The sequence below is a fragment of the Amblyomma americanum genome, chromosome 7, assembly GCF_052857255.1.
Source record: "Amblyomma americanum isolate KBUSLIRL-KWMA chromosome 7, ASM5285725v1, whole genome shotgun sequence".
Taxonomy (NCBI): Eukaryota; Metazoa; Arthropoda; class Arachnida; order Ixodida; family Ixodidae; genus Amblyomma; species Amblyomma americanum.
In genome coordinates, this window is record NC_135503.1 from 56,605,556 (window position 1) to 56,627,582 (window position 22,027).

Genomic DNA, 22,027 nt, shown 5'->3' on the forward strand with positions numbered 1-22,027 from the left:
CTTGTGTCAGCATTCAACCTAAGGAATTTCTGCAAGCTTTAGACTCGCTCACAACCAAAACTGACACTTTGGGATAGCATATGCTGCATTCGGGCTTCGTCAGCACGCTGGAGCGGTCATTTAAAAGCTTTATTTTTGAACACATCCACGGTTAGTACTAGGAAGCCCCACTCCTGTATATGTATTCGGAATTGCTTGCTTTCAAACCCTTATACCTACTTTCGCCAAGCTAGATTCGCGTACAACGTTACTCAGCGCAAGACGTCCTCAATTCCTACCGCATGAAGCAAATGTCCAAAAACTACTTCTGAGTTTATCAGAGAAATGCGTCAGTTTTAAGAGCTTTTATTGCTCCTGTTAAAGGGATGGCCGAAGCCTTTATATATATATGCATATATATATATATATATATATATATATATATATATATATATATATATATATATATATATATATATATATATATATATATATATATATATATATATTAAGGAAACCAACAGTCACCGAAAACCCGAGTCCATAGGGGAATTTTTTCTATTTTTTTTAATTTCTAGTGAATCAATTGCCTTTAAAGAAAATTACTTATAAAGCAGCAGAAAAAACAACCATGCCGCCGGTGGGATCCGAACCCACGACCTCCGAATATCGCGTCCGGTGCTCTTACCAACTGAGCTACGGCGACGGCTGTCCAATCGCTGCTTTCGTGGGTATTTATGTTTTGCGTGTAAGCGAACCTTGAGAGTGATATATATATATATATATATATATATATATATATATATATATATATATATATATATATATATATATATATATATATATATATATATATATATATATAAATATATATATATATATATACAGCCAACAGTCACAGACTTCCTTGATAGGTTTGTCAAACGAGCCCCTCATTTTCTATACCCTGTCTGTATATATTGTTGGATGTGTAGGGCTCGGAGTCGCACTCTGAAGGAACCACGGTCAAGACGACGCCTGTTCCGACCACCGCCACCACCAGGACAGGACTGCCGACGAGTTAAAGGAGTTGGATGATGGGAGGAAGGTTACGAGAGGGTTTATGTACATAATTACAAGCGTAAGGGCAAAAGTAGGGATTCTCTCCGAATGGAAGATGATTTTGACTGCACTCGCTGTATAGTTTTATATCGTTCCTCGTTCCTAAATTCCCCAGGTTGAGGACGCCCTCGCCGGGGTGGGAGTGGCCTGAAACTCTCACTCACGCGCACAAACTCACAACACCGCACATAAGGACACACCACCGTCACATGTTGAGCCCGAGAGAGAGGAGGACACAAGAGCCCGGAAACGAGGCTCTTGAGTTTCCCGACATAGCAGCGGCAATTGGGGAACATAACGTCAGCTTGTCGCCACCGTGGCCTTCGCCACGGGAGGAGACTTTTGAAAGGGGGGTCCGGTTGTGCTCAAACTGCAGCATCCGCTCTTTCGGGTGCCACACTCCGATCGGACAAAGCTCGGTAATTAGAACCAGCTGACACCTGGGTCCATCTTCGTGTGGTCTTTGACGGCAGGCTTGGGAGCGATCACCATCGAGTTGCAGCCACACAGTAGAAACAGAGATGTGCTCGCTGCCAACAGGCGATACTTGTCGCCGTTGCTAACAGCTCGAGTTGCCATCGCTATATATATATATATATATATATATATATATATATATATATATATAGGACCAGCCTTTTTAGATCCTTTTTCGGTTGGTCCTCCAGCCGCAACGTCGTCAATTAAATTCTGTTGTTTTTCAATTTTTGGTGATTTTATATTATATTAACCAAATCAGCTGCAGGAAATCACTTTTGGTATATATATATATATTAGCAGAGAAGGCAAATGAAGTGAGGGGCTCGTTTGACAAACTTTAATATGTTTGTCAAACGAGCCCCTCACTTCATTTGCCTGCTCTGCTTATATATATATATATATATATATATATATATATATATATATATATATATATATACTTCATTTGCCTTCTCTGCTTATATATATATATATATATATATATATATATATATATATATATATATATATATATATATATATATATATATATATATATATATATATATATATATATATATATATATAAGCAGAGCAGGCAAATGAAGTGAGGGGCTCGTTTGACAAACATATTAAAGAAGCCAACACACACACACATATATATAGAAATTCGTCTCGGGAATGATATATTCTTTGCTCCATTCACTGCAGGTTCTGCTTACTGGCTGGTTCGTTGATTTAAAGATTATTTAAATTACCGATTGACTCGTTCATTCACTGAACGATTCAAATGGTTTTTTTTCTTTTTGCCCAGATGAAGCGTTCAGTGAGGAGTTTCCTGGCCGTGGTGCCCCGGGCCAAATTCCGAGAAAACAGTTCGTTAGCAGCAGCGACGAATGAGAAGCCATGCCCCGTGGAGCACGCAGTCGCGGCGGACGTCTGCCCCGTGCACGGCGACAAGCTGCATAAGCACCTACAGGACGTCCGAAGCAGGCCCGCCGCGGCCGCCAGCCACACGGCGAGGCCCTTCCACGAAATTCCGGGTCCCAAGCCACTGCCAGTCATCGGGAATATCTGGAGGTACCTCATAGGTGAGTGAAGTTCGGAGTGAGACAGTTGTTTTATCTTCGGTCATTGTCATTCATACAGTCATTTCTGTGAGTGCTTCTAGTGCGTAAAATCCTGCAAGCGTTATCTGCGAAGGAAGTGCCGACATGGATTGTGGAGATAGGGTCGCCTACCACCGTGTTGACATTTAGACAATTTGACGAGCTCATTCGAGGAAAAAAAAGAGGGAATAGACATCATAATTCATTGTGATTCGAACAAATTTTTTTTAATCGTTGAGTTCTTTATTTCACAAAATAGTTGAAATAGACGCAAATCTGTCTCCTTGCGTCACTTCCTACTAGCATTATCACTTTCATCGTTGCTAGAAAAGACTTTACTTAAAGGGGCCGCCGACTTTTAAGAATTCGTAGTTGGAACCATTTTTGCTAAACAAAAAACGCACGTCTTAAAAGACACCAACCTGTTTAGTATTTACGGCTCAGCTTTAACACACAGGCGTGGACAATGGTAAACGAGAATCGCATGCATGCGGATGTTTTCGCGTTGAATAATTCAGAATAAGCGGCATGATGCGACAACACGCGACTGTCACGTAAGGTTTAATCAGATTAGTAAGATAAGCGGGATAATAGGTAGAACAGCGCTATCTGTGCTCGATTAATATCTGCCCGTGCGTGTGCACTCCATTCAAAATTTGATCTTAAACAAGATTTTGCCAGCGCTCTCGTGACCAGGCAAATCAATCTGCTAGTATAGGGCAGTTTTCATTCATTCATTCATTCATTCATTCATTCATTCATTCATTCATTCATTCATTCATTCATTCATTCATTCATTCATTCATTGATTCATTCTTTTGAAAGACTGCAAATCTTTCCAAAAAGAAAGTCAGGACCTTTAAGTCTCCCCCTAAAGCTATCCTCGTCACATTTTGTTGCAAAGAAAACGTTATTCATTCATTGATGCACTAGTTAAATCATGATACGCGTGACCGCAAAATCAATCTATAGAAATGCTATCTGTGCCTAAAGAACTGTGCTTATCGAAACTACAAAAAGCTCATTTCGAAAGAGCCGCCGCAACTGCGTTTCTACACCCTCCGCGCACCCTGTGGGTCGTCGTTGCAGGTGAGATGGACCTGACGCGGATGCACCGGAACGCGCAGAAGCTGCTCGACCGGTTCGGGCCCCTGGTGCGCGAGGTTGTCTTCGGCGACCGCGTGGTGGTCCACGTGTTCGACCCGCGGGACATGGAACACGTGTTCCACAACGAGGGCCGCTACCCGGCCAGGCTCTCGCACCGGGCGCTGCTCAAGTACCGCCGGGAGAGGCCGCACTTGTACGGCAGCGGCGGGCTGTTTCCCTCGTAAGTATGCCGCGTGTCCATGCTTTAACAGCACATTGAGTTAGATGGACTGTCAATGCGTGGTCGTGTTAGTTTATACTGCGCCGATTTGAATTGGAATTGAAATCCCTCTTTTTGGCTGGGAAATTTGTACTCCTCTTTTGAGTTTGTGTAAGCCAAATAATCACTTTCTAAATTTCATCGGGACACCTTCGAACGCTCGTTTCAGCTGTTGCAATGCTGTTCTGGCTGTGAATACGATGAGTTAGCTGAAGCCTCTCTAATGGTATCTGCTAGAAGTTTTACGGTTGAAGGTTTATTTCGCGGGAATACCTACATCGGCGTGAACATGGACAATGAGTGGATAAAAACACACATGCGAGTATTGAGTTCCTTGTCCCATACGGTGGGAGGGTGGAGGAAGCAATCTGCGCAAGTGGTTGATGATACCGTCAGCTCCTTTTGCACAGCAGTTGGAAACCAATTCCTGCAGTGAATACAATTCAGAACAAAAACATCACAATGTTCATTACCAGGACATCAGCAGGCGGTGTTAATGTTATCTAACCACTGGCAGCAGCCTGCCAAGCAATAAACGTAAAGTACAAAAGGCTTATTTACTGCAAAATTTAGCACCTGCAATAAACAAAATCGGCTCATAAAACACACATTTGATAACAGATGCCGTTATGTGTTACGTTTTAGCCTTGTTAGACACTCGCCAATGTGTACATTTGTTACCGTCGTTCCGCGGTGTTTAAATTAAAACCTGTGGTCGAACACTGTGCTGGAACATTATGCTGGAATGCTAGAATTAGCTGGTTAAAAGCGTTTTAACATGCTGTGGTGTGAATGCAAAAAAAAATAAATACATATTTTATAAAGATATTTGTGCACAGGATGTTTTTCATATACCGGAAAGAAGAAATCTGCACCTATTGTTTAGAGTTAAACTATGTCGCAGCAATAAATTTATGCAGCGCACAGACAGGCTTTTTATGACGAGATACAACGGAACACTCGCCGTTGAAAAAAGAGTTTGTCCTCCAAACATCACATATCCTAATTAGTGCGGAGCAACGCCCTTAACCGCTGAAATAGTAAAGAGCGAGGAGTAATTCCTCGTTATCGGCTCTTTCACGTGCAGGAATGGTGAAGAATGGTCCCGATTGAGGCATATCTTCCAAAAGCCACTGATGCAACAAGGGGCCATGTCAGCCTACATGGACGTTCTTCAAGAGGTTACGTGCGATGTGGCTGACTTGGTACGGCAGACAAGGGACAGCGCAACGCTTGAAGTCGACGACTTCCTCAAGGAACTCTACCGATGGGCCCTGGAGTGTAAGAGACGATGTTGTACCTTGCGTAGTATAAAGTAGGATTTTTTTTTTAGCTAGAGTAGGAATTGTGCTTTCCTGAACTGGCAAACGTTCAATCTTATCTCAATTTTTATTTTTCCTGTGACTCCATCGGAATTAATTCTCTGATGCATAAACTGTACTGTCAACGAAAATGTTGAAGGATGCAAAGCATATTCAGACTTCTCCATAGAGTCACTTAAGGAATGAAGAAAAGTGCGACACCTCGGGCACTAAAGATGGTATGGCTATCCCAAAGGGACACCAAAGTTTTAACATAATTTCCTTCAACATTCTTGCCCGTTAATTGGTGCATGCTTAGATGGTATGGTTAGCGCAAAAAGAAACACACGAACAACAAAACGTAAAGGGCACAAAACAGCATTGTGTAGTGCCCACTATCTTTTGCTCTATGTTCGTCTTTTAGGGCTAACTATTCCACCTAATTAAAAACAGCTTTGGTTTCTCCCTAAATTTCTAAGCCCCTGAAGTACTTTTTTAACATGCTGAGTGATCGCGACTAATTGTTGCATCATGTTCTTATAAAGATTAGAGTAAAATTTAAAGATGCACTAAAGAGGAATCTGAAGTTGTCTTTTTGCCGCGGGAACTCGATCTACACGTTCCGAATGTTCTTAGAAACTTCGAATTATGATCCTGTGCGACAGATTTTCTTAATTTGAAAAGGATTAAACGTCCCGGCTCCCGCCCTTTTTTTTAACTCAACGCTGGAGGTAGGAGTCAACCAACGCGTGGAGTGCCTTTCAGTCAGTCCCGTGGCGGCTTGCCGCTCTGCCATAGGGGGAGTGATACGTAAATCAGAGAGTCCAGGCGTATTTTTTATTTCCGTGGGCCTAATTTACGGCTACGTCGTCTGCGACTGAAACTATTTATTCGCAGAAACCTAAAAGACAAAACAAAATTGAAAGGGAAGCAGCCTCGGGACTGGCTGAAAGGCACTCGTTAGTTGACTCCTCCTAGCTTCAGCGTTGAGTTCAAAAAAAAAAAAGGTGGGAGCCGGAACCTTTAATCCTATTCAAATTAAGGAAATTGGTCACACAAGACAATGATTCGAAGTTACTAAGAATGCTCGGAACGTGTAGATCGAGTTCCCGCGGTAAAAAGACGAGTTCAGATTACTGTTTAGTCGACCTTTAACTGCATTATTTGCAGCTGGAGCCGCCATTCTTGCTCCGAATATGACCAAGCTATACCTGCAACTCCTCAAATCACCACCATCTTTCCGTGTTTGCATTCCGTCATCTGCTGCTAGCACATCAGGGCAGAACATGGCGGCTTTTTTCTGGTCTCCCTCAGGGCCACCAGTGGCAAGTGCCAATGTTTAAATCGCTGTACTGACTTCCCTGCAGCCTGTTCTCTAGTGCGTAGTAATTTATCTCCACTCATTGGAGTTTATTTAGTTCACAAATAAGCACACTGGCTTGTAGGTTTAGCTTTTGGGTCGCGTATATTTCGGGAACTCTACTCATAGCCCAAACGTCAGTTTGAGTTAGAATACTATGTGCAGGTATTGTCAAGCAATGTAACGTGGCTTTGCGCTGGAGCTGACATCAGCTTATATGCTAAAAGTCAGATGGAAAGGCCCTCTTAGCGTGATATTAGGAAGAAAAAAAGATCTTTGGCGATCGATTTTCAACATGCGATGTTTAAGAAAAGAGAGAAAGCGAACAAGGTCTCAAAAACCATATTAAAGCGAAAAGCTTCACTACGCTAGCCGGTGTATGTCGGAGCACGAGTGACGTCACGCACGGTGCAGGTTGCCGCCGCCGACTCCGTCTCCTGACCTTTCGCCGCTGCCGCGCGTGACGTCACGCGCGACGCAGGTGGCCACTACCGCGCGCTATGCGTCATCGTTTGACGTCCGTCGCAAACGCGTGTTTATCGCGGAGGCCGACTATATAACCGCTTGCCGGAGAATAGGCGTGCGCATTCAACATGGAAGGAGAAGAGAGTGATACTACCGATACAGAAGTTGGCTGAAAAGGAGCGAAGAAATGAAAGGCTGAAAGAAAGCTCAACGAGCGTCGGAGACACCTGAACAACGAGAAGAACGTCTCGCTAAACGACGCAGCAAAGCATAACCATAAGCTAAACCATAAGCATCACCGAACCTTTTCGCTTCGAGATATCCAGGCTTAACCTTACCTAAGCCCCAGTCAATTTTTCTAAGCATGCCTGAAAATTAGTTATTACGACCGTACAAGCAGCGTTTTTTTTTCTTCAGGTCGTACATGTAAGCCTCATGTGGTTTCAAAATAAGCGCCTCTGAAGGCGAAGTTGGTATCGACGTTTTAATGGGTTAAAAAAAAAACTTGGTGTAAAAAAAAAACAACTCTGTGGTGCTAAAAAAAGCGCGTTAAAAAAACCTTGGAAGACGCTTCACCAACTTTTAAAAGTAAAATGCGACAGCCTTAGAGATCCCTCCCTCCATCCCTCCCTCGATAGTGCGAGCGTTAGAGACCCCTCCCTCTCATAGATTCATACTCGCAGATTGAAGGCGATCCTCATACCACTACTGGCTTGGTGTTGCAGAGGTTAAGCAATGTGCCACTGCCCCGGCTGGTAGCTTTTTTAAAAACAACCAACGCCGGGGGCTTGTGAGACTCGGGTCACTCTTCCCGAGTTTCCTTAAGGCCCATTTTTGCACATATACTTCTTTGAGGGGCTGCCTATCGCTCCACAAACGATGCGCTGTGCCACTGTGGGCAGTTAGCAAATGCATTCAGTCTATTTTAATTATTGCATTGCGGCCTGCTGCCCGTGCAGGAAAGTGGAACCTGTTTTTTCGTGACACGGACTGATGAACGCCGGCTTTTCTCGTGAACGAGACCTATAATGCTATCGCAATCAAAAAGGCATGCACTATCGAAGGATGCACAGACAGGCACTGAAGGGCAGACTTTGCATCACCTTTGCTTCAGAAGCGACAACTTCAGTCAAGACGTGCGTGCTAATTGTTGGCTTGAAATAGCAGATGCAATATCGCGCATCAGAGAGCCTTTGAATATAATCAGCTCTATACAATGATCATCTTACAAGCGAGCATACATGGTACGCTCGTGAATGCTCCGTCATTTTGTCGCATCGGGAGACGGTCTGTTGCGCAAGACGTCTCGGAAGATGCGCGACCATGACCGCCAAAAGCGAGACAGGGATATCAGAAGCAGCTGGCCTTTCTTCAGTCTATCCGCTGTCCAATGGCTCGGCTCAAGAGGAAAGTTTACGTAACCGAAGGTACGTGAACCTGGTTTGCCTTAGCGCCGCGCTCAGCGGGTGGTGCACTCAGTGTTCACGGCTCATTCAAAGGACAAACGCAATCCATTCGTAACCGAGCGTTGCCTTTTGTACTGGGATAGAAGAGAGAAGCTAGTCTGTCAGCTCAGGCAGAGGCAGGTGAGCACCGGTGACAGGCTCCTTTAGTGCTAGCGCATGAACTCGTGGTGCAATGATACTTGATGCGTATTCAGAAGTGAGTTACGTCGAGGTGCCCTTTCTTCCACACAACACGCTTTCATTACAAGGGTGACATCACAAGCTTGACTGCGCATGGAATGCTTTCTCATAGTCCGCTCCGAGAGCAAGGCGTGACTCACTGAGGCAAAAATTAAGCCGGCGCGTTAGTTGCGTGGCTGAAACTCCTGCTATGTTGTGTTAACGGCCGTGGTTATACGCAGGTGCTGGCATGTTTCGGTTCTGGCAACGAGTATAGCGTGTTTGACTTTTTGTTCCACCAGCTACGTTTTGTCTACTGCGGTCTCCGTGTGCTTTGAAGATGCCATACGTGGTTTAACACTGTCATCACAACCCTGTTTCTTGGTCTTCATTGGTAGAGCATTACAACATTTTTTTAATACTGAGGCCAAATTATTGACGTAGGTAACCCATGCAGACTCCAGAACGAAACTGTCATGTGCTTCTGAGAACCCAACACTGCCTTAAATTCCACTTTTACTAAGAAAGAAATACTACTGTGACCCCTCCTTCCCTAACTCTACCCCCACCCCCGGGAAGCTGGTATCTGCTCTAGTAAAGCCTCCAGACTAATCGATGGGCCTCCGCCCTCCAAAAGCACCTCCATAAGCCGTAACCCCACCGCATCCTTTGCTAGGCCGCTATCCACACACCCGCAGCCACCCTCGATTCACTGCTCCACATCCACCCACCTAACCAAACGGCACCATGGTCTATGTGCGTTGCAGGCACGGGTGTGCTGGCGCTGAACGCTAGACTGGGGTGCCTGCAGCGGGACCTGAGCAGCGACTCGGAGCAGCAGCGGCTCGTGGAGGCCGCCTCGGAGACACACCGCATCATCATGGTGACGGAGAACGGACTGCCCTTCTGGAAGGTGTGGAACACGCCCGCCTACCGGAAGCTCGTCGAATCACAGGACTTCATGGCCAGGTGAAGAAAAAGTGCACGCACGTGACTGCGCGTTTCACGCCACACTGTTAGGCGCTACAGCGTTCCTTCCTCCCGATGTTCAAATTTGTGTTTCCAAGAACCGTCTTCCCTCTTCTACCGAGAATGCCCGGAGTGAGGTACATGTGTATCGACCTTCGTAGTGTGCTGCCGGTATCATCGCGCATGTCATTGGCACGAGCTTATGCCGCTCCTTTACTTTGGTGAAGTTTTTACAGTTTGCTTTCTGCATTCGCATAGCGGATTCTTCAGCTCGTCAAATATATTCTGCGGGCATAAGTTGCTAAGTTAAATGTAAAGTGTTGGTCAAAATTTTCCATGTCACAGGGTCTATGTTTAAGCAGTATAGAGAGGTTTTATGGCGCCTAAAAACCTACTGAGGGTCTAAGGAGTTAGGATGATTTTATTCCTCACCCTCCAGAAATCTTGAGCTTCGAGGATGTTGTAAATGTCCTACTACAGGACTCCAGAGCAGACCCCGTGGTCTGGTGACTTTGGCCAACCCTGTGCGTATTTACTTAGAAACACCACATATGTTAAATGCGGCACAAGGCAACGGGATGTGCAACCGAGAGGAGGTAAAGAGATATGAAAGACGTACTGCATGAAAAGAAGTGCACGATAGCGGCAAGAGGGACCCTCGTCAAGCCAGACTGCGGATAAAGATAGAAAGAAATATCGCTGCGCCGCAATCTCGTGGCACAGAATTCAAGGGCAGCTTCGGATGGTCCTATCGCTCCGCCGGTCGCATTGCACCGCAAACAGAGTCTTTCTTTGCTCGCTGGAGTGTCGAGTACAGTGTAGCGTCACGCCACTCCTACAGCGAAGATAAGGGTTGGATACAGTGTTGGCGATGTAAACCGGCGACAACTGCATATAGCAGACTCACGGCTGGCCTTCTTTCCATGTTACTGTTACATTCTCAAAGCATATCACGAGTTCACGCCTAAGGCTGCGCAAATGTATTCAAATACTCACAATATTTACGCTTCCTGCTTAATGCCCAATATTAAATGATTGCATTATGCAGAAAAAGTAAATGCATGTTTTAAGAGCGTAAGCTCTTATCACGTTTCGAGATTTCGTGAGGTCTGTACCACCCTCAGATCACAGCGCCATCTGTGGCGGCAACTACTCATCACGCTTCGAGATTTTGTGGGGTCTGCTACCACCCAACGATCACAGCGCCATCTGTGGCAGTAACTAGAAAACAGCACATCTCGCATTGAGTCTTGTGGCGCCATATGCAATATATAGATTCGTTCCGCTATATATACTCCCGACAACAAGGGGCACCCATCCGGGGACAGTTGGTAGGCAAATAAAACCCTATGGGTTGTGGTATAGAAATAAAACCACAATTAAATAATAGGTAAACATTATATACATGCAATTACTAGTTGAAGCAGCCGCTGCGGTGGCTCAGTTATTATGGCACTCGGCTGCTGACCCGAAAGACGCGGGTTCGATCCCGGCCACGGCGGTCGAATTTCGATGGAGGCGAAATTCTAGAGGCCCGTGTACGGTGCGATGTCTGCGCACGTTAAAGAAGCCCATGTGGTCGAAATCTCCGGAGCCCTTCACTACGGCGTCCCTCATAGCCTGAGTCGCTTTGGCACGTTAAACCCCCATAAATCATAAACCATAAATTCATCCTCATTTGTAAGGGACTAGGAGCATTCAAAGGCGTGAAAGCCAAAATTTTTCTCAAGGAAGATTCAGCTCCTAAATTCTTCAAACCACGAACAATTCCGTTCGCATTGCAAGACAAAGTTGCAGAATAATTGCAAAGAATGCAATGAGAAGGGGTACTTACACCCATCAGAACGTCTGAGTGGGCGGCCCCAATTGTTCCTGTGCTCAAGCAAGACTGCCGCGTGCGCATATGTGGCGACTTCAAGGTCACAATTAATGGTGCCGCAGTGCTGGAAAAATATCCTGAGCAGCGAGTCGAGGACCTCTGGCCGAAACTTTCAGGTGGAAAAAAGTTTACGAGGCTGGACCTGAAAGACGCTTACCAGCAGGCAGAACTTGACACGAGCTCACAGAGGCCAGTGACCATCAATACGCCTCAGGGCCTCTTCCAGTACACCAGACTACCTTTCGGAGCAGGTTCAGCGCCGGCCATATTCCAGAGAGAAATGGAAAACTTGCTACAAGACATGCGCCATGTTAACCTGTACTTTGATGACATCTTGGTAACGGGATTGGACGACGCAGATAAATTGAGTTACGTAGCTAGTGTGGTACAGCATATACAAGAAGCAGACCTCAAGCAGAAGCTAGAGAAGTGTTAATTTCTAGCGACAGAAGTTGAGTACCTGGGCCATGTCATAAGCGCTGACAGACTGAGGCCGTTACCAAAGAAAATAGAAGCTGTCGTGAATGCTCCATGTCCCAAGGACGTCAATCAACGTCAAAGCCACCTGGACTCATTAATTTCTACAGGCGTTTTCTGCCTAACCTTTAGACAGTTCTCCGGCCCTCGAATCTGCTACTTACAAAAGAAACTCCTTGGAAGTGGACAAGCGTAGAGGAACAAGCTTTCAGAGAAAGTAAAGTTCTCCTGACTTCTGCGCCGGTACTGCATCATTTCGATTCTTACAAGCAAATCGTTCTCAGTTGCGGATCTTCACCGTACGGAATCGGAGCTGTTCTCGCACACCGAGATGAAACAGGGGAACATCCCATTGCCTTCGCATCGAGAAGCCTTCTACCAGTAGAAAAGAATTACAGTCAGCTGCACAAAGAAGCCCTTGCTTTAATTCTTGGGGTATCGAAGTTTCCTCAGTATCTCTGGGGGCAAGATATTGTAGTGCTAACTGATCACAAACCACTTCTGGTACGCTTCTCGCTCAGGAAAAGCCTATTCCCGACAGATCATCACCGAGAATGATGCGCTGGGCAATTACCCTGTCAGCGTACAAGCATACGCTTGTGTACGGCCCTGGCACCAGCATCAGCAACGCCGACTCGCTGAGCCGGCTTCCGCTTCCTACAGATCCAGGCACAGTACCCAAGCCTGCTGATATCTTCATGCTTGAAAGTTCGTATCCTCAACTTCTTTCGCCATCCGCCATCGCCAAAGCTACAAATCGTGATCCTGTTATGCCACGCCTACGGCTGGCGCTCCTTACTGGTGACGAGCTGCCAAGAGGAAGTGGTTGGACACTACTTCAGAAGAATCGTACAGAGTTTAATGTTTATGAGAACTGCGTGCTGCGAAGAACACGAGTCGTCGTTCCTAAATAACTACAAATGAAGAACTTACAAATACAAGTTCTTGACCTACTTCATGAAACTGACCCAGGTGTGGTAAAGATGACCGGGTGTCCAACGATAAATGAGACAGATACTGCGCCATTTTCCTTTCCCAAAATCCAATTATTGTTATTTTAATCTTGATTCCGCCATACCACCAAGCATCGAACGGAGCAGCGGAACGCGTCGTGCAAACAATTAAGGGGAAACTCAAGAAGGCAGGTCCCGGAGATTTCCAAACAAACATCGACAACTCGAAGACAGAACGCTGTGGAACAGGCACGCGGACCACGTGCGACCGCGAAGGACGCCCGGCGTTCTCCCAGACGACGAGTAGCCTCTTCCTGCACTAGCATCGGCAACGGACCCGGAGCAGCTGTCCCCGCCAGGCTGCTCATTAAACACCGAGCCGTCTACAACAGCCTCGGCGCAGCAACAGCAGTCAAGTGCGGCCCCTTTGCACCCCCAGCCTCGTCGGTCTTCCCGGGTCCGGAAGCCTGTTATCTACTACTGACTACAGAGGCGTAAACAAGGCACCGCTCGTCCCCAGTGCCGGGTTTCATAAGAAAGGGAGGGGTGTGACGATTCCCCAAGGCAGCAGGCGCCAAGGACACCGCAGGCGCCTTCTCAGAGGCGCACAGCTGCACGGGGGAAAAAGGAGAGGGAAAAGATAATAAACGCTCCCCAGCTTTTCAAGGAGAGGAGCCAGTCTTACTCCCGCCAGCAACCTGTACTGTCCGTTCATGGGGGCTCCTCTTCCCGCGCCCTCCTCAGGGCACGTCGGTGATCCGTTTCGGCATTCGCTTCCAAGCTCGCCCCCTTTACAATACTATAACACCTAGTTATTTAGGAATAGCAGCTGGAATTGTTTTCGCACTTGCTGTCTACGTGACATAAACATCCAGAAGGGAAAGGGATATTCTTGTAACTGCAGCTTCCTTTTAGAAAGATGCGAAGTGTAATTCTTAGCATTTTCATGTAAAGTCTTCTTCAAACTCTTCACGGCATGTACTTCGCTTTTGAAATCTATATTGGGACCCTTACGATAAATTTTAAATGAGGACGGGGGTTGCGCTCGCCCTGCCGAGATTAAGAGTTTCCGGGGCACCATATAGTCACCAGGACATGGATGAAAAGTAAGCATTGCATTCTGGAAACTTTTTACCGGGGATGCAGATATGTGTGCTCAATGTGGACATTGCCGCACTCATATGTCTTTCCGTGTTGTGACCCTATACCTCACGGCGCTTTCATTGTCCGCCTTGTCCCTCGGTTTTCTGTTAGCGCAGTATAGTGAGCAAGTACCTGGAGAGGGCCGAAGCCGATGCCCGCCCCGACACCGGAGGGGAGCGGACCGTGCTCGAAAAGTTCCTGTCCACGCCGGGCATCGACATCAAGGACATCTTTACCATGATCCTGGACATGTTCCTGGCTGGCATAGACACGGTGGGTTGTTGCAGTGAAGCTCCTTTGAGGATAATGCAGAATGCCGCCAATCGGTTACTGTAGCGGGCTGCTTTGAGGGGTCGAAGGTGGCTGGTGTACTAAAACAAGACCCAGAATTCCAGACTAAAATGTATGCAGCTAGCTACCATCATTGTTTCACATTGGTGGGTTTGCATACGCTTTATTTCATGCTGTATTTCATACGCTTCTTTTCAAAAAAGTTTAATGTGAACGTCCGTGGACTGTTGCTAAGGTTTCAACAGCCTTGCGCTATCGCGAGCACATAACGACGATAGCGTCCTATCCGCATCTAGGCGAGGAAAGCAAGCAAATTCAGGCGCGCCAGCTAATTCACGTTAGAGATTCCCGTGCACTACCTTTGCTGGCAGATTGTAAGCTCGGCAACCGGTGCGGCTATCCAGCGGGATTAACTCTCAATTATGTCGAGAGGTACGGAACCTTGTCTATACCTACTTCCATGATTGCACTTTAAAGCAGTCCTGGTTGACGGTGAGGTTTATTTCCCTCCAAGACTTTTCTTCTACATCAGGGAGTGCTATGTGTTGGTACCCGCTTGTCCAGGCCCAGCGCTCCTTGAAAAAGACACTTGTTCACATTGTGAATAACGGGTCAGGGATCTTCATTTTTAAAAGTAGACGTTTGTGAATGGCTGCCCTCAGCTATAGTAGCCTCAAGCCGGATCATTATTTCATATTGGTCTGATCTGAATACCGAATTTTTTATGTGGGCTGTGAACGGTCCATGACCACTACATTTCTCGCTCCTTGAGAATTAATTCACTGGTTGCACGGTAACGAAACTTCTGGCTTATAACAAACAGTGCCGACATGCTGATACGCACAGAAATTGGCCCCTATTTTTGTGGCGACGGCCACAGCTTCCACTTCATTCCCGACGAAAATTGCGAGAGTGAGCCTTGGATAACTTAAAAGCATAACATCAAAATGAGCACCCAAGCGTTACGGTAAGCCTTAGACTAGCTGCTGAGCAAAAGCAAGCGATTCTATTACGGGTTATTGTCGATAGCGTAGATGAAGGCGGGTTCTGCCACATCCTCAGTAGCTTGGCTGTCGCTGCGCTCCGCACAAGCTATCGATGTTACTAGCAACTACCATGAGGTCAAAAGCCGGAGTGCTGATAAGCTACCATGCACTTCTCGACAATGTAGGTCACTGTCAGGGACGGGCTCCCGCGAGAAACGTCGCGCTTTTCAATATGTGAGGTAAATGTGACCGGCGCAAAATAATAACCTCAGTGATGGTTGGGCGGATAGAAATGCGTGACTATAATAGCAAGGATACGTTAACAAGCGATATAGGTGATTATACTTTACTAATAAAAAGTTTCCCATCATTTATGGTCGATTGATAAGCAATTATATATCGACTCAGTGATGGTTTTCTTTTGGTTTTCACTGACTCGTTTTCACTACCCTTTTTATAGGAGTTAAACCCAACTGTTTGATAAATTGTCATGAAGGCAAGATTAAGCACAGTGCAAAAATAAATAACGCAGCTGGTTAATTTCAATTTTCTAGAAAAAACAACGAAATACTTCCGATAATAAGGGTTCTTGAACCGATAACGATCTAAAAACGCGCTTCCAAGCCATATGTACATTGCAATACAATACTAGTATGCATTTTCAGTGGGCGTTCACACGTGCGATATCAGTAAAGCAGAATGCAGGTCTGCAGCGAAATTCCCGTCTCTCAAGACCTCGCGTGCTGCAAGAGCTGCAATGCTCGCGCCTTTGCATCTGCTTTGCAGCTCAAATAGAGCTGGGGTGCAACAAAATGAAGCAAGGTCAGCAGACTGGTTAGTGTGTCAGCCCAGAACCGCTTAACGAATTGCAAGTGCCGCAAAGTGACGAAATACAGGTTGTGCCTTCTCAGCATCAGACCGTATGATATTGTCTCTTCAGTTCCTAGTTTAAACAGCCATGACTGCATCGTTCGCATTGTTTGTTCATTCTCAGACGTTTTTTCTGCCATCCTGAAAGTTCTCACCAGAGTGTTTCGATTCTTTCTTGCGAGTATTGCTTTCGCAATAAAACAACAAAGCACAAACAAACACAGAGGCGCGCACGCGTGCAAGGGATTACTTGCCGCAGTGTCTCCGAGTGCGCACTTTGGGGGTGAAAGGAACGCCGCGCGACTTCCGAGGGGAAGGGACACTCGCCACTACGGTCGGAAATTTTGTTTTGTGTGTTTTTTATGGGCTTTAGAGTCCCAAAACGACTCTGGCTATGAGGGACGCAGTAGTGCAAAGCTCCGGATAATGTCGACCACCTGGGTCTCTTTACCGTGCACTGACATCGCACAGTACATGGGCGCCTTCGGCATTTCGCCTCCATCGAAACGCGGCCGCATCGGCCGGGATCGAACCCGCGCACTCGGGCTCAGCAGTCGAGAGCACTATCCGCTGAACCACGGCGCCGAGGCTCCGGTCGAAAAACTTAAAGGAGGCACTCACAGGAACAAACATATACGCACGGAAAGGACGCCATGTGAAGGGCGCTAGATTACAATAGCGTTAGTACGAGGTGGATGGGTCGCGGGTCACACCGAACATTAGAATAATGGCAGTGACGTTAAATGCCGCATTGGAATGTTACATTAATGTCGAACATCATTAAATAACATCATCAAATAACATTATGTGTTATAAAGAAAGCATTAGTTAATTCAACATTGAGGTTAAACATTATTTTGATATGGGGACATTTTAACGTTAATATATTGTTAAAAATTACCATACTATGTTATATGTTGTGCCAAAACATTATATTAATGTTCCAAATGAACATTGGTTTAAAATAGTCCTCTAAACGTTATTACAATGTTGGAATCATAAGTATAAACAAAAGTGCAATATGTTTGTCCCAGATGTTATATTTAAGTTCTTATAGTAAATATATTTGACTAGCTATACGTTGAAACTAAATTTCTTATATTGTGCCTGCCATGCATTCTATGCACAGCTCCAATATTTCGTTAGGAAGTTCTCTTTATTACCCATTCGTCACTATTACTCACCAGCCACCCGTTGGTAATGGGTGTATAGGCTTGGCACGATAGTACCAGTTTGGAGGCGGATGTATGATTTCCATGCTGTGCTGTGTGTGGAGCTCAAGTGCCGCCCGCGTAGTTCGTCTTTGAAAAGTGTCAACTTGTGTACCGCCACAACTGGTGGACCCGCATGCTCGTGAGAGGTTGCTTTGACATTTTAGAGAATGTTGCATTTATTTTTGTCTGATTTTTATATAGTGATATAAAATCGTTAAATATGTACATTGCGAAAATATTAGAAAAAGTACACCAAGAACATACAATTAACTCTCGGCTAAAACAATAAAAGTAACATTGTTATAATGTTTTTGTCCGACATAGGATCAATATCAGTGGATATGGTGCAACCCGCCGCGGTGGCTCAGTGGTTAGAGCGCTCGACTACTGATCCGGAGTTCCCGCTGCTGCGTTTTTATGGACGAAAAACGCTAAGGCGCCCGTGTGCTGTGCGCTGTCAGTGCACGTTAAACATCCCCAGGTGGTCGAAATTATTCCGGAGCCCTCCACTACGGCACCTATTCTTCCTTTCTTCTTTCACTCCCTCCTTTATCCCTTCCCTTACGGCGCGGTTAAGGTGTCCGCCGATATGTGAGACAGATACTGCGCCATTTCCTTTCCCCAAAAACCAGTTATTATTACTGTCTCTAGCTAAACTTGGGTTGTGTTTTAAAATAACGAAAAAAGAAATCATCAGACTTGTACCGTCAACTCCCTCCTTTATCCCTTCCCTTTACGGCGCAGTTCAAGTGTCCAACGATATATGAGACAGATACTGCGCCATTTCTTTTCCCCAAAAACCAATTAAAAAAAGACTTGTACCTTGGTCGCAATACGAATTTCAACCACAGCTGGTATTGCGTTAAATGCTAATGCAAGTCGCCGTGTTTACGAACTCTTGTTGGAGGTATAGAATGGCCACCGTGTTTACGCCGCCATCAGTAAGTTCTAGTGAATCCCTTTGCTGAGACTGTTAAAAATAGACGGGTACAGTAACTAGTCATTGGATAAAGGCAGTGAGTGGGCGAGTTGGCTTTCCGTTCTGACAGTGAAAGCGCTCAAAAAGACAAAAAAACGACAGAATAAGAGAGACATACGAAGCGCTTGGGTAAGAGTGTGAGGTAAGGGATTATTGTCCAAATTTTCACGGGGGTGCACCACCCCCTCTTGCCTCCTCATCCGGACGCCCATGGTGGCACCTCTCTCTCTTCCTCTTCAGAAGGAAGAGACCTGTCTCCCCACATCGTACGCCATATTGGACTTTCGCGTTGGCTTTCATGAGGGGAGGGGGGGGGGGGGCGATAAATGTCCATTCCGCGCATACTACGACCCGCTGAGGGCCCCAGCATGCTCGGCCGAGAGGCTCTCTCAACTGCCCACCAGCTTTCTACCCAGGCGGTCTTAAAGCGTAGCTATGCCGAGGCAGCCGAGCACAATGTTTTCCAGGTCGGCGTAGCACGTGCCGAGTAGGCCGAATGAGGCGCTTTGGGCTAAGTTTGGTCGGACTCGCGCCTCGGTTGGTACTGTGTACGTTTCAAGAATGTGCTTTCTGCGACCGCCACTAGCGCTGAAGGTGTTACATACTGGGCTGGAAGAATGCTGCCCAGCTATTGCAAGGAGCACTTCGTACGCGCAAATAACCCTTTTAGTGCGGCTTGCAGCTATTTATTATTTTATGTCCATTTAATTGATGCTTTAAACATATCCGTGAACTTCAGCCACACCTGTCATTACCCTTCATCACTTTTCGTTTCACGTGAAAGTCATCCTCATTAGTGAATCATGATTGTCAACGCTCATTCGGTGTGTTCGTTCTTCGAGTCATTGTTGGCAGTGTCAATAAAGCTTGGTCGCTCAGCTTACAATATCAATAGATATTTAATTTAATTTATATATAAAAGCGCATTTTGCGGAGAGTGTGAGATGTGCAAGTCAAAATGTATAGGTGATGTAAATTTGTTGGCTGTTGACCAGGTAATGCGTCAAATGTCAAAATTCTATTTTGATCTTCGTTCTCGGCTGTGAATCTGCGACGATTATGTAGAGGCCACCAGATGTATTTATTTTACAAGCAGCTGCAAGCAGTTTAGGAATAATTTTTGGTAAAACTTTGACCACATAATCAGTTAGTTTTCCTGGCACGGGTCTAAAGGTAAGATTCTGCAGTAAATATAAATGAACAGTGAAAGAGAAGCGCGCGGTATTTCGCTGTTTTCCAGCTGTGTAAAAACATTTCTCGAAACCTGAGCGACAGACGCTAAGGGCGAGCGGGACGGGACGACTGAGTTGAACCGTGAATTTTTAAACTGGGATTTTATGCAATGCTGCACCCATGATAGACTTCGAAGAAGTCATCGCCGCTTAGACTAAGGGCCGCGCTTCTTTATAGGCTGCACTCGTCTGCTGGTAGATTTTGAATTCGTGGCGTGCGCTGTGCCCAAAAAATGTTGTTAAAAGTTTTCAAGACAAAGGAATTAAGAATGCAGTAAACTGAACCAAAGACGATTTCATTTACAAATGTAAAAAAAAACAGCCGATCTCCAGCAGCGATAGAGAGGTATAACATTAAAGGTATTGGCAAGTAGACGCTGGGTGTAGCGTTAGACTGCATGACACAATAAAATAATTGTATCGTAGCGAATAGCGTGGACGACTAAAACTGGAAAGAGAAATACACAAGGTTGAGCACTTATTTTACAATCTTTCGCCATCAGCGCTGTCTGCAGCAATGAAACAATATCAAATAGCCCGACTAACAATACAGCTAAGCAATAAATAGTTACCCTGGAAAACAGTTCCAATGTTCAACTCAAAAACGCCGTATTTGTGTAAGGAACGCACCCTACCGTAATCTAGAAAAGAAAGCGCCGCACTTAGTCCAGTGTATATGGTCTATGCTAAGAGCTCGAAGCTTCCTGGCGTCGCGTTCTAGTGTCTCGCGTTCCACCGGCAGCCGCCATTTTCACGCCAATTTCCCCAACTGCCGAGCTGACTCTTTCCCGCCTAATCCCCCGTTCACCTTGGAATTCGTCAGTTATCCAGCCTCCAAATTACATGCCCAGCCCACGTGCATTCCATCTTTTAGACTTTACCTCAGATTCCTCGGTTCATTTCAAGCCGAAATATCGAGCACGTTATTAGCAGCTGAGCCGCTCGCAGCGATGGAACGTTCGCTATCGGTGCCCTCTCGGGCACCATGCCAGAATGCATTTCAGAACGAAGTAGCGATGGAGAATTTTGCGCCGGAAGGTCGCAGTGTGCTTTGACTATCTAATTAGTCACTTGAGAATCCAATAAATGTGATCGAGATGCAAAAACATTACCGATTCTGCTTAGAGTGGAGTAGGTTCTAGTCTCATTTATCTTATTTAGCGCCAAGGAGAGGAACAACAGAGAGGAAGGCGAACACGGGGGCTACTCACAACTGACCTTACGCTAAATGATATGCATATGATGTCAGAATATAAAGTAGCCTAACAGTTGGCTCTTGCAAAGGTTCTCGTAACCTACATCGTGGCAACAGAAAGCAGCATGGATTTCTCATATCGCTTAGAATGTCTTTTTCGTGGCGTTTTTTTTTTGTCGGAAGCGTGCAGGCAACATCGTGACGCATCTGTCTTGAGCTCTGAATTATAACGCTCAGTGTCTGACGTTAGCAGAACAAACTTTTTTTTAAGCGCTCTGGAGGAATTAAGACGGAACGACAAGGTTTCTGCTGACAGTGGCGTTGGCCAGCGGTGTCGTGTTTGCTCTTCTAACGGTATGTTTAGCGATATTTGTGCACGAAATTTTCAGACAACAAAAAAGAAGCAGTACTTACTTCGTACTTTGCATGGTAGAGCAGAAGAAAACCTAAGCTACTTGTATATTTTTCACAAAAATTTAATGTTGTTCGCCTAAGTGAAATGAAGTAGGCGAACGTCATGACGAATTCAAAATTTACGTCACGCGCCCACTGTGAGAAAGGGTTAACTACTGTTCCTTCGAATTAGATTTCGGCAATATCCAATATTCCATTCCTCATCCGAAAATTAGCTCTAACATGATCTGGCTTTTGAAGCACCAAGTTGAATCACCAATTATTTCCACATCTTCATTGATTCTGAAGTTCATGCACAATTACAGACTACTGAAAAATTCAATTTGCTTGCAAATAAAGTGTTGGTGTCTTGGTTAATGGCGTCTGTTTTTTGCACATTATGCATGTTAGTTTCTTAACGGTTGCGACCGCACATTCATCTAGCAACTTCGTGACGTCATAGCAATAATTCCCGCGGTGGTTGAATGGGAGAAGTGCACCTTCATATGCTAGCTTTGCAGCAGCGGCACTGAATGCCGCAAGTGTATATTCACTAAATGTTAGCAGTTTATTAAAAGGGCAATTATACTTTAAATCCACCGGAAAAAAATAAAAACTAGCCACGATTTATGAAGATACACAACACCACAAGTAAGCAACATTCGTGCCCGAACAGATGAC

General features: G+C 45.5%; 1 protein-coding gene across 2 annotated transcripts in view; it reads left to right on the top strand.

The window, feature by feature from the left end:
- LOC144099169 (cytochrome P450 302a1, mitochondrial-like) overlaps positions 1-22,027 on the top strand; it is a 48,232-nt gene that overhangs the window by 15,043 nt on the left and 11,162 nt on the right. For both annotated transcript variants that reach the window (XM_077632297.1, XM_077632296.1), the window contains exons 2-6: positions 2,354-2,630; positions 3,738-3,975; positions 5,102-5,295; positions 9,533-9,734; positions 14,303-14,459. In XM_077632297.1, coding sequence (XP_077488423.1) covers positions 2,354-2,630; positions 3,738-3,975; positions 5,102-5,295; positions 9,533-9,734; positions 14,303-14,459 — 1,068 coding nt within the window. The remainder of the gene's footprint in view (positions 1-2,353; positions 2,631-3,737; positions 3,976-5,101; positions 5,296-9,532; positions 9,735-14,302; positions 14,460-22,027) is intronic.